A 14221-nucleotide genomic window follows, 5' to 3' on the forward strand; every position below is an offset into this window, starting at 1 on the left:
TTTTGATTGCATAAACATTTGATACATTATATATTATATAACTGTTTTTTACGTTTATAAATTATTTTTGATTATACCACTTATTGATTACTGATTATTTATATGTATACATTAATTAATTATCTTCTAAGACATGTTTGCTACTTTTATACGAAATCAACCGATCCCAAAACCGAACCGCGACACAAACAACAATTCACAATTTTTATACTCGCTTAGTTTTTATGTTTTTTCATTGTTTTATTGTACCACGACAGGAGAAAGAAAAGATGAATTAACCCTAATAATAATGCAGACAAAAATATTTTAGCCGTTTCTTAATATTAAACAAAACCAACTAAACGCACTGAATATAGTTGAAATTTGTGTTCTTAATTGTTGAACTATTTTTTGTTTAGGCATTTATTTTTTAAAATAATTTCATTGTTTGAAAGCAACACGGACGAATTTGTTGTTTTGCCCAAAACTATATTACTATATTATATGCAAAAAATTATTTGTTGTCAAATTGAATTTAAATAAATATTGAAATGTGTATATCAACTAAAAACAAAGCGATATTTATGTACATCATCCAAATGTTTTTGATGCTGTGCCCCTGGCCCACAAAGCTAGTGGCAATTTCGAGAACGAAATCGAATTAAATAGAGTGTGTGCATAAATCTAATTGAAAAATTCAAAAGTAACATTTAACTAAAAGTTGGCAATCAGCGCAGAAGACTTAAAACATTTATAAATATTATAATTATACAATTAAATATGTCTATGTCCCCACATACGCATATGTATTTATATATTAAAGTACGATAAACACTTAAATGAGTAAAACAAACAAATCTCAAATAATTTAATAGTTATAAAGAAGCAACTGAGGGAAAAACATACCAAGCCAAGCCAGACCAATCGCTTTTTTGTTTTGTTCTTCGAGAGAAATAGGTATTAAATATAAAACCCATGCAGTGGGAAACAGAATGATCTGAAATTGGGATCTTATAAGTTTCTCAAACAATTTGCTGGATTCACAATATCTTTTCTTTCTGTTAACCACTGTATGCTCTTGGACTTTTTTGCTTGCAATGATTTTAATTAAAAGCATTTATTTTGATAGGCCTCAAATGATTGCAAACCTAACTGAAAGTGTTCTTTAAGGGTTAGTTAAAAAGGAAAATAAAAAGTTAGATATTTAAAGTGAATATTTAATGTACTATTAAGGCAAGGAAATAAAACTTTTTGAGACTACAAACGCAACATTAACAGGAACAGCATTTAAAAAATGTTTATTTTGTAATTTTAAAAGTAATAACTATTTTTGTTGGTTTTGCATGGAACGCGACGCGAACCCCGCCCCCTAAAACCCATGTCGTCAGCCCCCATTAACACACCCACACATAAGCAGGTATTAGATTTCTTGAATATAATTTTACTTTATTGTATTAAAAAACGTAGTATTTAACTAAAATAGTTTCCTCTTTGTTTGTTTTGAAAAAACGCTTTGCTTTGTGTAATTTTTGATTTGGTTTGATTTATTATTTGAATTATTCTATAATTAATTATGTTTTGTGTGTATTTACTTAAGTGAGATTATTAAATATACGAAAATATATTTTTTAGTTCTTTCTTGTTGTAAACTTAATTGTCTTTAATTGACTTATTGTATTGAAGACGATGTATCGATGTAATATGGTAGCTGTAATAACGATGAAGGATTTAAACAAAAGTATTGTACGTTTTCTGTGTGAGAAACACTTTTTACTTGACAACCAAAAAATACAAAAAAAAAAAAACATACAAAAACTGTTGAAAATTTTTTATATAAAAATTGTTGAAAAAAAAACCTAAAACACAAAAGAAACTGCTAATTGATGGTATTTATTATGGCCTAATGCATACTATTTAATTGTATTTATTATTAGCATTTTAGCACAAATAGTTTCTGACAAGGACCCTTATTTGTATTTTGTGCTTGCATAAATTTGTTTTTATGTTTATCAACTATTATTATTATTATTACATTTTTAAATGTTATGAAACAAACGAACTACAAACACACAACGTGGGACACAACAAATATGATAACAAATAATATAAACTACAACTAAACAATAGACAAGCAAACTCTGCTCTACGAAAATGTTGTAAAGCCTACACAAAAACACAAACCAACAAATGCCACAAAAACCAACTGAAAAACAATTAAAGATTTTTATACATATTCTGATAAAAAAAAAACCAACCAACTGTTTGATTTATTTATTATTTACTTGTTTTGATTATATTCTTTTATTTTCTTAGCATTTTTAGATTTTTATATTGGTTTGAAACAGATGCGATGTTGTTAACCCCCTGATGCAGAACCTTCCGCTTTTCCTTAACCCCTTCTTTCCGCCCCCGTCCCCCTTTCTCCTCCGTCTCTGACATCTATATATAGTAGTGGTAAACTATTTAATCTTTATATGGATATATATGTGAATGTATGTTGATAAACAAATTGATGAATTGAGAATCTAATAGACTGTGCAACAACAAAGAAAAATGGAAAACCGATAGAAAGTTTTTTAAATATATATATTTCTATATATTTGAACATCGGTTAAGGAGCAACAACACAACCCTAGTGGGGAAAAATGAACAACAAGAAATATTTATATATATACTCATAAGATAAATTGTGTAACTAAGCACAGTGAGCTATCAAAAACTAACTATATTAGCAGTTTTATTTCCGATATTCCAGATCGATATGTAAACGATTTATACCGCCAATTAACTGTGCTCTAACCCTCTAAATAACCAAAAATAGGCGTCAATGCCCTTTGGCACTTGCTTTGGTATCTTGCTCTATATATATATTATAAACCGATTTATGTATGTTAACATTGCCGATATAGTATATGTAGTTGGGCATTTTGCGTGTGTCGCCATTTGTGATTAGTTTTTTTTTTGGGGCAAAGTCTCGTGCAACCCAAAAGAAAAGACGCCAAAAAAATGTAATGAAAATTCTGAAAGGAAATTCAAAAGTAAAGTAACTCCACCAGACGTGAAAAAAAGGTAAAGGTAAACCATTTAGGAAGTCGGAAACCATTAAGACATTTTGAGTAGTGCTAAGTGTAAGTGTTGTTTAATAAATGGCAATGCATGCTGGTGCTGGAAAAACAGCACATATAAACATCTATTAATCATATTATATTGCTACTATTATTTTTTTGTGATTGTTAGGAGCTCTCTATGAATGTTGAACGGAATCGAAGCGAAATCGAAACGAGATCGATCCATCTACGGATCGATTTCTCTCTCTTTTTGGGGTTGGTTAAGAGACTGTCAGGCACAAGTTACACAGAACAGAACTAGATGTTAGGATATATGGATACAAGCATATTGGTGTTTGTATGTATGTCATATCTAAAAAATCATTTTAATTGTAGTTTATATTTTTGATAAATGTTATTAAGGAACGGAACAAAAACAAAAAAAAAACGTAAATCAAAGTCATTTGTCGGCATTGTTGAGCATATTTGTATGGAATTTAAATTTTGTACAAGTTCTAGTAGATCGGCGGCAGTTCGGATTGGAAAACGATAGAGGAATGGCAAAATAGCAGCGAACTATGAATGAGTGTAAACCAAATCCAAAAAGTAATTAAAATTCAAACTGGCTTCGTAGAAGTGTTTTTAAGTATTATTAGATTATGCATAAAGAAAGCTCTGAACCAAATGCTTGAACCACTAAATTATTATGGATATAACATATAGATATATATGCAGCTAACTGAATAATCATTCATTCTATGTTTCGGCCAGCAACCAATGCAAAACGATATCAGATCAGAGGTAACCCCTGTAAACCGATTCGAAATCGTTTTGCCTTCGTGGCTGGACCCTTTCAATAAGTAGGATTTTAATTCTTATAGGCCGTCAAATGTTTTAACAGAATAATAAAAAATATATTTAATATGCATGCTTGAGTAGTGTCTGTTTGAATGTCTGTAATTTGTATGTAACTCAAAGTAGAATTAATGTCTAATGATCGGTTCATTCCCATTTTGATTTCCCTTACTTTTTCTCACTAGGAGTAAGGTACATCTATTAGATTAGAAATTGAGGAACAAGATCAATTCATTCGATAAATAATTTATATAGACATTTTTACCGCTTGGTTAAGAACTTCACCGAACATTCAAGTAGCAATCCAAACCACAACTAACATAAATGATAAATACCAAACAAAATAATTAACTATGACTGATTTTATACACGAATTGAAAAAAAGATTTACACAACAAATTATACACATATACATAAATATATATGAATATTTATATTTATAATGTTGCTACTATATTAAAATAAATCAAGTTGAAGTTGAAGCCCCGGATAAAGTCCTGGACCTCTCCATCTGTAATACATTTTACACATTAGGCTACTTAACGCTACATACTTATAAATCTACGAGTATATAAAAATATATTTATGTGTGTGTTTAAAGGCAAGAAAACCAACCACTAAGTAGTGAACTCAACAGTTTTTTAACACTCAAAAACAACAAAATCTTAGACTGCTTCGAAAACGTAAACGTGAAACTAAAAAAAAAAATATATATATAAAAAACTCTTGTGAAATAAAATGAACATAAGACTCGTTTAGGGAATTTTTCTGAACAGATTTTTCCGTTTCCGCTTTTTTTCTCCCTATGCACTTGTTTAAACTGAGAAATTAACTGACTTTAAGCTAAAAACTGATTTTCACTCTTTGATGAACTAAAAACAAAACTCTAAACGCGCAAGACAAACAACAAGAACAAGGAAAATGAATATTTTCGCTAATTTTTCTAGCTGCAAAATAAAATATTTATATACATCCGTGAATATAATCTATAATTATAATGCATATACAAAATATAAGGCATATTAACTGTTTGTTGTTAGCTGCTTATTCTTCCTATTGAAGATTATCAAAAATAAAAACTAAAAAAAAAAACACATTCATATCCCAAGCATTTTTGTAATTTTTAAAGCAAAGCAACATATTGAAACTAACACTAAAAATATAAAAAAAAACAAGCAAAAACAAAAAAAAAAGAATTTTTTAAGTCGAACATTTTAAGGCAAAAGTTAATCTAACTTTAAATGAGAACCAAATGGGCAATGTAATATGCAATAACTAAATAGGATGATTAAACTTAATTTTCTGTTTACTTTCCATTTTTTTCTAACAAAGAATAACTGTTTTTTGCATTTGATTTAACATTTAATTTTCTACTATTGAAAATTGATACTTAATATTATTTTGTAAGAAAAACCATTTGATTTATTTAATTTTTAATTTTATTTCTTACAGTATTGCACAAATTGCACAGCAACATCAATGACAACAACAAGAGCTACTTGGCAGACAGAATACAGCAACATTTCATTTGAAAGCGAAAACAAAAGAAATATTTTTAATAACCAAACATTCCCCATTAAATTGTGTTATGTTTAAATTGTTATTGAAGAAAGGAAGATGTAATATTTAATGAATGGTACGCATTCAATTTGATGGCAATGCATGGACACGTTTACGTTACGCAATTATTTTAAATCAATTTTGGGACTCAAAAAATTATATAAATATTACTATATTTGCAATTAGTGGAAATGAGTCTCTACGGTCGAACCGCACACAAACAAATACACACAGACATGAATCAACGTTGCTAAATCATTGAATATGCATAAATGTTAGCTCATCTTACTCATAATCACGCATTCAATATAGATTTTAATATTTATAAAGCTATATAGTGCAACTAAGCCGATCATGGAATCATCATCTAGTCATCATGCATACATATATGTATTTTTATAATAATTAATATTAAAAAAAAAACCGAAAAATAACACCAATCTAATGTTAAATGTCGTTATAATTAAGTTTTCTTTATATACACATATATATTATGTTTTAGCGAACGATTTATATATTTTCTGTGTAAGGATTGATTTTAACGTCTCCCGCAATTTGAATTTCTCTGCTAAAGCCAAGTTGAATTTGAAAATAAAAAGACAAGTATACTGTATACAGGGTGTTGCTTAAATGGCTTTCATATACTAAATAGTCATATGAAAATAAGAAATGTAATCAGCTAAAGTAATATGTTTTCATTATGGTTAATTGTTTACACTGTACGTTCAGTTACAACTCGTATATTTCGCTCAAATTTTGTTTTACATTTAAGAAATACAAAGGAAAACTAAAACCAAAAACCAAAAACAAAAAAAAAAATGTTAAAGTAAAGGACAAGAAAATGTGGAAAATATGGACTGACAAGCAAATAATGTATATCATTGAGGGTTGGCATTTTTATTCTATAAATACATATATATATAAATCTATATTACATGTAGACTTTGTCAGGCAGGCCATTCTCAGCTGTTTCGAACGAGGAAATTGTTAACTTTTTGCGTTGAAATGAAAAGGAAAATAAAAAATATATACACGCCCACCAAATGCATACTATATGCTATATACTGTTTCTAATATGCATACAAAGATTTAACCACAGTACAGAACAATTACAATTTGGTTCAAGTTTGCAACTGACTCAACTTACTGCCAGGATCAGCTCAGCTCAGCTCCTCAGACACCCTGCATGATACTCACTCGGTCAGTCATTCAGCCATTCAATCAGTCATTCAACACTCTACCAATATTACCCACAACTCGAGCACAATTAAATGTAATAAACCAATAAACCATGGCAATTTTCTTGAGAAAAACGAAACCAAATACGCATTTAACTTGAATCTTCTATATTTTTAATTAACACCAACTGTTTTTTTCGTATTACATTTGAATTCGTCAAGAACAAGCAAAAAAAAAAACAGCAAATTAAAATGTAATCATAGTCGTAACTAAATCGAATACGATGTAATTGAATGTGAACGTTATTAACTCATTAACTATTATTATTAACTAAGATTCCAACTGTATGCGCATTTTATATATATATACTTATATATAAAAATAGGGAGAACCCAAGATAACAACTCATTAATGTAATGTGTAAGAGAAAACCAAAAATAATTACGCAAATTATATATAAATATTTTTATACATGTGGAAAACGTAAAACAAGGATAAAATCATAATAATTTATTAAAAGCTGCAATTTGCAAAAAGTGACGAGTTCGGGAACACCTTTTTGAATTTGATATAACAGATTTTGAACTCTACCCAAAAATCGAATAGCAAAGTCAAGAGCGTCAGCGAGAACTTGGGAAATAATAATAGAAACAAATGAAAGTCTTTTTAATGCTTAGGGGCCACAATTTTCGAAGTAATTAAAAAATGAAAAAAAAAACATTAAATTATTATTATATTAAAATATGGTATTAATTAACATTTAAAAAATGTTGTGTAACATTAATATTAAACCAACCAAAAAGAACAACCAGCAACAACAATTGTATTGTAAGAATTTCTATTTCCATTAAACCACAATAAAATTATTTTGTTTTTAAATAAATCAATGGTGTTTTAATATTTTATCCATGGTACATGAAACGGCGCCAAATGGGTTCCAGGGAGTGCTAAAGATGGAGCGAAGTGTGTTTTCTTCTGCCTGGTATAATTTTAAACCCCCTCCCTGATACCTGACTAAAATGAAAGAACAACAGCACAGTTAAAATAAGTCAGTAAAGTTACTTTATGATCCTTATCATACATCTTCTGTTTAATCTCATATTGAGATTTCATTTGTGTAAAGTTAAACAATATTAAAACATTTTTCTTTCTTAAAATAAACCATCTTAGACTGTTCCCTTCGGTAGTTTTTGGGTCCTGGAAACAAAGTATTAAAATGAATACCATAAAAACAGTTTTACGAATCGGTACTCACATAACACGAAGTTCTTCCAGCGTGGGGACATTCAAGCGCGAGGAGAGCTTTGCGCCATCCTCCTGCTGAACTTCCTGCGGATGTTTTTTGAGCTTGTGCGACCTGCAGTTGGCGTTGCAGGCGAAGGACTTGCCGCAATAGTTGCAAACGTAAGGTCGCAATCCCGTGTGACTTAGCAGGTGGGTCTTGAGGGTCTTGGAGCGCTTGAAGAGCGCTCCGCAAACATCGCACTTCAGGCGCCGCTCCTCGCTGTGCACCAGCTTGTGCATGTTCCAGGTGCGACGCGTTTGCAACTTCTTGCCGCAAATGTTGCAGACAAAACTGGGCTCCGCATGGATTTGATGGTGGGCCTTCAGGCGAGATCGGTTCTTAAAGCCCGCCTTGCAAACGGTGCACTCGAATGGACGGTTATCGGTGTGCACAAGCTTGTGCTCATTTAGCGCAGTAATTGTCTTCAATTGTTTGCCGCAACCATCGCATATATATGGCTTAACATTCTGATGTATACCCTCTTTGTGGTGCTTTAGGGCGGTGGCGGAGGACAGTTTCTTGTCGCAGATATCACAGGTGGTAGTTCCCTTCTCCACTTTCACCCGCCGCTCGATCCTGCGGCACGCGCGTTCCAAGTGCTTCTCGTAGGAGGCGCGATTCCTGTATATCTTGCCACATCTCTCGCAATTCATGCGTCCCCGTTTGGTCTTTTCCTCTGCCCTGGAGTCTGGGGTATTTGGTGCGGCTGTCAAAACGACGAGATTCATTTGCTGGCTTCCTTCGGGCAGGAATTCGTCAAAGCTGTCCAACATTTCTGGTTTGACATCCTGCTCCTGGAAAACGGGAGAGGCTGTACCATCCACGCGGGATTCGGATAGCTCCCCTTCAGGCATTTCAACTAGCACATCGTCCATGTCCAGCTGATTTGTGTTCTTCTCTAACAGATTGGGACCGATGTCAATGAATTCCTGTTTGGGTATCTCAGTTGGCAGGCTGTTTTGGATTTCAGTTGGGTGAGGAGTTGTTTCCTTCTCTGATATTTCGCTTTCCAGGCATGTATCCACCGCTGAAGGAGATTCGTTTAATACTTTGGCTTCTTTCTGGAGGGTTTCGCTGGCATCCTGGCCAGAGTCAATTTCTTGAACCTGCATGGGCTTAATGATGTGCGTCCAGTCGCCCTCGCAAAGTCCATACTGCTGACGCAGCTCAGCCGCATTCAGATACTTCCCGGGTTCCGATTCCGTGCGACGCAGGACCTGGAAAATGGCTTGAACTTTTTGAACATGCTCGGCGAAATCGATTAGTTCGCTGATAAGTGTATAACACTCGGTGCACAGTACGTTGCTCAGCTCGTCCTCCATTGCCATCTGGGGTGTAATATGGATTGGTATCAGTACAAACATATATCTTATTCCTGGAGAACTTACGTGCACCTCAAAGTACTTTCGAATTGCCATTATAAGAACATTGTCCCAGGTTCCCTGCGAGTTCCCACTCATTTGCACCTTCACATTGCCATGGGCGTCATCCTTGGCGCACAGGCGACACCAGTTCAGCCAGTGGCTGCCCTCCATTTTGAAATGGAGTGGAATCCAGTGCAGAGCAGTGAGTTCTTATCACTTATCACCCTAAAATAATATCAGATTGTTTACTTTTAGCAAACCTATCGGGTTCTCTTCTTCTTCGATATCAAACATTATTTACCTTTAAAATATACCAATAAAATAGTATTTTCTGGTATTTTTCCATGGCGTGATGTGACCAGTTCTCATTTGTCAAGCCTGGCTGCCGGAAATACTAAACGGTATTTTAATTTAACCCTTATGTGAAACAGGGATTGCGGTTTAAAATATCTGAATAACTTCTAAAAATTGTGAAAATGAAAATTTAAATAACTACAGTAAGATTTAATTTTCTTTTAGTCTTGTTTTATTTGTTATTAAAAGTCTAGTCACAGAAATTTATGTAGATTTTTTTTAGCAACGGCACCTTGGACTGCCACAGCATCCAGGAATGCAACTTCTTCGGCAACATGGCACGGCAGCAGTTCCAGTCCAGCAATTAAAACAGAAGTTGGTGCACTGGATGCAAGTTGGCAGATTGCAGCAGCCTCCGGGATTGCAGCACATTTTGGAGCCGTTGACGGGTAGGATCGAATTAAAGATAAACCAAAGGTAGGAAGGAAGAAAGAAACACTACGGAGAGCCAATTCACGTGTGTACTGCAAAATTAGGTTTAACAAGAAACGAACAAAATAAATTTTTTGAAAAATATCTAACAAAGTTATTTTTATATACTCACCACAACAAAAAATTGCTATTTCCAATAGGTGTTTTTCATCGGAATTTTGTTTGTTTTATTTTTGATGTGTTCACAACGGTGCTCGAAGATGGAATGATGATATTCGTTGTGGAAAATAAACAGCTCCTAAGAAACAGACAGATCAAAATCAGAAACTACTAGATGGAGTAAAATTTAGTTATGGATCTCGAAAAGTATGTTGTTGGTGCACCATCAGATTACAGAATTTTTCCAGGAATTGTCAAGGATTTTAACAGCCACTATCACAAGGACCTCCGTTTACAAAATGTATAGAAAGTCCTTAAATTTTTAAGGCGAAAACTTTTTCGTTTTTTTCTACTAAGGCTATTTTGTTGAAAAACCGAACTGTTTAGGAGTTTACATAGTTTTATGTTTTCATTATAAATACAAGAAATCTAGCGCGAAAAAATACATTACCGGCTAGCAAGTAAACTAAACAATACAATCATAAAATCTGTAAACGTATAAGAACCATTTTAAAAATTCTTTATTAAATAGAGATTCATGATAAATAAAAGTCAACGCTGAAATTGAATTCAAATGGCATTGTGTTACAATTAAATTCGTTTATTGAGACATGTTGGAACCTAAGAGATTACAATCTTGTTGGATAAAGCAGAGGTTTTAAACTTCATTTCGTCCTTTTGGCAAACTAATAAATATCTAAATATTCAGCAACAACCTCTGGGACCGCAGGGCATCCAAGTGGATTGAATATAGGCTGGAGTACATGGCACACAGCAAAGTTCAACGCAGCAGTTGTAGCATCCGCCACAAGGGTCGCAGCATCGAGGTCCACAGGGTCCGCAGCACATGATCTGAGGAATAGAATATCAATAAGAATAGAATATCAAAAGAATATCAATATATCAATAGTCTGAATATAATCATACCAAATTTCCATACTTACGATTTCTTAAAAGTTATTTAGCCTTTTGCCAAAAGTCCCTGTAAGTCCTGGCTTCCTTCTAAAAATGCCACCCGATCTGGCTACAAAAACATTTGAATTTTGTGTTTTAAAAACTAAAAACTACATCAAAACTTACATTAAGCTTAATTACAGAAACAGGATCTTACAACCAACAAAATATGTACTGAAAAAAGTTGGACAAAAACTATTTTCAGAGGTGTTAACACAACGAATTTTAAAAACGAATGAGGAAAACGTTTTCTCTGGGGTGCTGATAAATGTAAACTGACATTAAAAATCATGGCTTATATGATTAAAAAAATTGTTAAAGAACAAATCAAAAAGTTGAAATATTTAACAAATAAAAAAAATATTTTTTTGGCTAAGCATAAAAATAAAAAAAGAGGGTAATCAAACTTTGATGCTATTCCTGGCAATACAAATCTAGTTATCTAAATGTATTTTCTAAATATCCCAATACTTCCAACACTCCCAATACTTCCCCAATCAAAAAGAAAATAAATTTATTTTTAATTAGAGAAGAAACACTTTAAAATATATTTTGAACAGAAAAATTCTGAAATACATAGAAAATCAACCGGCTTTGGAAGCTTCGATGCGCGGGCTCCACTGGGGATAGTCGATCTGAGTGGCCGCCTCGTATTCCTGCACCAGGCAGTCGACCGTGTCCCGTGCGAAGTCGAGTTCGGTTAGGTCCTCCTTAAACATGGATTCGCGCCTGAAATTGTCCAGGAAGGCGTTGCGTTTCCTCAGCTTATCATACTGGGCCAGAGCCCTCTTGAAGAGAGCACTGATTCCCGTATGATTGGCCATCATCAATCCGGAGACCTTATGGGCCGATTGCACATACGGTGAACTTCGAGGCAAAGCCACCTGGATGCTGGCCGGACCCCAGGGTATAAAGTTGGCCAGCTTTCGCTCCCGGATGCGCTGTAGCGATTTGTGCACCTGCGAAGGATCCACCTCACCCTGGATGATGTTCAGTATGGAGACGAAGCAGTGGCGGTTCTGTTTGTCACTCGTGGCGGAGACCATCATGTTCTTGGGCTGCAGAAGGCGACGCATCACATCCAACACAGTGGTCTTTCGAACGTTTGTTTTGGTCTGAAAATAATAATATTATACATCTTTTTATCAGAACCTAAAGATCATTAAGAGATTACCAAGAAAGAACTTTTTTCAAAAAAGGAGAACTAAAAAAAGATCGAATTATCTCAATTTGAGAATCCGTCTTCTCAATTATTCGAGAATCAATCTTCTTGAAAACAAGAGCAAAGTCTGCTCTAGTTTGTTTTTCTATATAGAGCAAGGTCTGCTCTAGTTTGTTTTTTTAGATATAACGGCTTTATAATCAAGATGAAAGTAGTCTCGATCTCGGATTATTTATGAGATCGACAAAAACGGTTCTGAGAGTATTTTTTTTCTAAATGTAAGATTTTTTAGAAATTGTATGAAGCCAAAAAATATTTGGAAACTGTAAGTATCGCTTAGGAGATATTTAACATATAATTTCTAAACACTCCTTCTCTATTTTAAAGCTTCCGGATCTTACCTCATAATCAGTGATCAGTGGAGTATATCCAGTCATCAAAAAGTGGAGCTGGGGCGTTGGAATAAGTGAAGCCGTCAGACCAATAAGATTGTTGTTCATATAAGAGGGATACCTCAGCGTGGTGGTGCTCAAGCTCATAATGGTGGAAACCAGATTATTGATCTGTGTGAAAGTGGGCGTCTGGATGTGGAGCCTCTCGGTGGCGATGCGATTCAAGGCGGTATTATCCAGCACAACCACGCTATCTGCGCACTTGGTCAGTCGCTTTAGGGTGAGGATCGAGTTATAGGGCTGGACAACCACATCGCTGATCTCGTCTTGATTGGGAAACACGCTGTAAGTCTGGATGAGCTTCTTGGGAAAGCGATCCGAAAGCCGCTCCAAAACATACGATCCCATTCCGGAACCTGTTCCGCCTGCAATCGAGTGGCACAAAACAAATCCCTCCAGCGAATCACTGCCATCTGCCTCGCGATCCAGGATGTCGAAGACCTCCTCCTGAACCTTCTCGCCCTGGCTGAAACCAGAGGCCCAGTTATTGCCTGCACCGCCTCCATGTTTTGAAAGATACACATTTTCCTGGTTGTACAGCTGGGAGAGGAATAAAAAACTAATCAGTTGGTACTATAACTATTAAAATTTGCCGATTACCATTTTGGAAAATTTTGAAAATCGAAGTTTTTAAAACGAGTCATAGGAAAATAATAAACGGAAAAGAATTTTGTAAAATAGTTCGTATTGCTAATAATACTAAGTTGGTTTAGGAAGACTACAAGTTTGACAACTTTCAGTTAAAGACATTTGAATGTCCATGTTAGCTATAAGTCTGACCTGTTTTTCAGATCACATTAGGTTAAATTTAATACCAGGTCAAAGAAATTAATTTTTTTACTGACCTTGGAATACGGAGAGGTCATAATATTGTTGATGACTCGCGGCTCTAAGTCAATAAGCACGGCCCTCGGTATATAGTGATTGTCGTCCGCCTGATAAAAGAACACATCCTTTCGATCCTGTCCATCGGTAGCAAAATCTTCCAGGACGCCATCTGGAGAGATCCCGTGCTCCAGGCACAATCTCTTCCAGAACTCAAAGCCAACTGCGTGAAAGTGATCATAGCCAGAGCTATAGTTTTCCTGATTTCAAAAACTTACTTTGATTGCCACATTGGCCCAACTGAAGGGTTATAATTTCGCTTGGCATTTTGCTTAACTTTATACCGCCTTTTTCGTTATCTTTGATCTTAGCTTTCACAGAAATCTAACTGTTTAACAAATGCCATCTGAGGATGGTAAAATATCACTTTAGTATCGATAAGGATCGGATCTATTACAAAGGTCTATGGATTTCTTAAAGTAGTTTATAATCAATTATATTCGATAATTATTGCAATACGGGTTTTTGGTTCTAATCTTTACTTTTTTTAAGAATAATAAAAATGTTTTTCTTATTATCTTATACAAACTTTAGGTTGGGCCTCAAATAAAATATCTTTTTTTGTTTTTAAATATTCGACTAGATTAGTTTCTAACCTCTTCCATTTATACATT

General features: G+C 34.0%; 5 protein-coding genes across 12 annotated transcripts in view; 1 reads left to right on the forward strand and 4 right to left on the reverse strand.

Annotated features, from left to right (window-relative positions):
* The window catches only part of LOC119548683 (brain tumor protein), a 43645-nt gene extending 36319 nt beyond the window's left edge, over positions 1-7326 (forward strand). For all 6 annotated transcript variants that reach the window (XM_037856127.1, XM_037856132.1, XM_037856128.1 and 3 more), the window contains one exon: positions 5334-7326. In XM_037856127.1, the coding sequence (XP_037712055.1) occupies positions 5334-5413 (80 nt within the window). In that variant the 3' untranslated portion in view covers positions 5414-7326. The remainder of the gene's footprint in view (positions 1-5333) is intronic.
* A 333-nt stretch (positions 7327-7659) lies between these two features.
* Positions 7660-9538, reverse strand: LOC119548522 (zinc finger protein weckle). 2 transcript variants are annotated; one of them, XM_037855814.1, is made up of 3 exons: positions 9300-9538; positions 7876-9233; positions 7660-7817 (listed from the first exon to the last, which is right to left on the reverse strand). In XM_037855814.1, the coding sequence occupies exons 1-3, from the start codon at positions 9438-9440 to the stop codon at positions 7787-7789; spliced, it is 1530 nt and encodes a 509-aa protein (XP_037711742.1). In that variant the 5' UTR covers positions 9441-9538; the 3' UTR covers positions 7660-7786. The 2 variants fall into 2 exon arrangements, with proteins under 2 accessions (XP_037711742.1, XP_037711741.1); XM_037855813.1 differs by having other exon boundaries at positions 9294-9538.
* A 234-nt stretch (positions 9539-9772) lies between these two features.
* Positions 9773-10307, reverse strand: LOC119547938 (keratin-associated protein 9-1). The gene is made up of 2 exons (XM_037854986.1): positions 10168-10307; positions 9773-10087 (listed from the first exon to the last, which is right to left on the reverse strand). Exon 2 carries the CDS (start codon positions 9993-9995, stop codon positions 9843-9845), a length of 153 nt encoding a protein of 50 aa, XP_037710914.1. The 5' UTR covers positions 9996-10087; positions 10168-10307; the 3' UTR covers positions 9773-9842.
* A 427-nt stretch (positions 10308-10734) lies between these two features.
* On the reverse strand, positions 10735-11372 carry LOC119547980 (male-specific sperm protein Mst84Dd). 2 transcript variants are annotated; one of them, XM_037855034.1, is made up of 3 exons: positions 11235-11372; positions 11099-11178; positions 10735-11006 (listed from the first exon to the last, which is right to left on the reverse strand). In XM_037855034.1, exon 3 carries the CDS (start codon positions 11001-11003, stop codon positions 10860-10862), a length of 144 nt encoding a protein of 47 aa, XP_037710962.1. In that variant the 5' UTR covers positions 11004-11006; positions 11099-11178; positions 11235-11372; the 3' UTR covers positions 10735-10859. The 2 variants fall into 2 exon arrangements, with proteins under 2 accessions (XP_037710962.1, XP_037710963.1); XM_037855035.1 differs by having other exon boundaries at positions 11099-11174; positions 11235-11289.
* A 253-nt stretch (positions 11373-11625) lies between these two features.
* LOC119546796 (tubulin gamma-2 chain) lies at positions 11626-13959 on the reverse strand. The gene is made up of 4 exons (XM_037853370.1): positions 13826-13959; positions 13568-13770; positions 12672-13262; positions 11626-12223 (listed from the first exon to the last, which is right to left on the reverse strand). Exons 1-4 carry the CDS (start codon positions 13872-13874, stop codon positions 11693-11695), a joined length of 1374 nt encoding a protein of 457 aa, XP_037709298.1. The 5' UTR covers positions 13875-13959; the 3' UTR covers positions 11626-11692.
* Positions 13960-14221: the final 262 nt, after the last annotated feature.

The sequence above is a fragment of the Drosophila subpulchrella genome, chromosome 2L (genome assembly GCF_014743375.2).
Source record: "Drosophila subpulchrella strain 33 F10 #4 breed RU33 chromosome 2L, RU_Dsub_v1.1 Primary Assembly, whole genome shotgun sequence".
Lineage (NCBI taxonomy): Eukaryota > Metazoa > Arthropoda > Insecta > Diptera > Drosophilidae > Drosophila > Drosophila subpulchrella.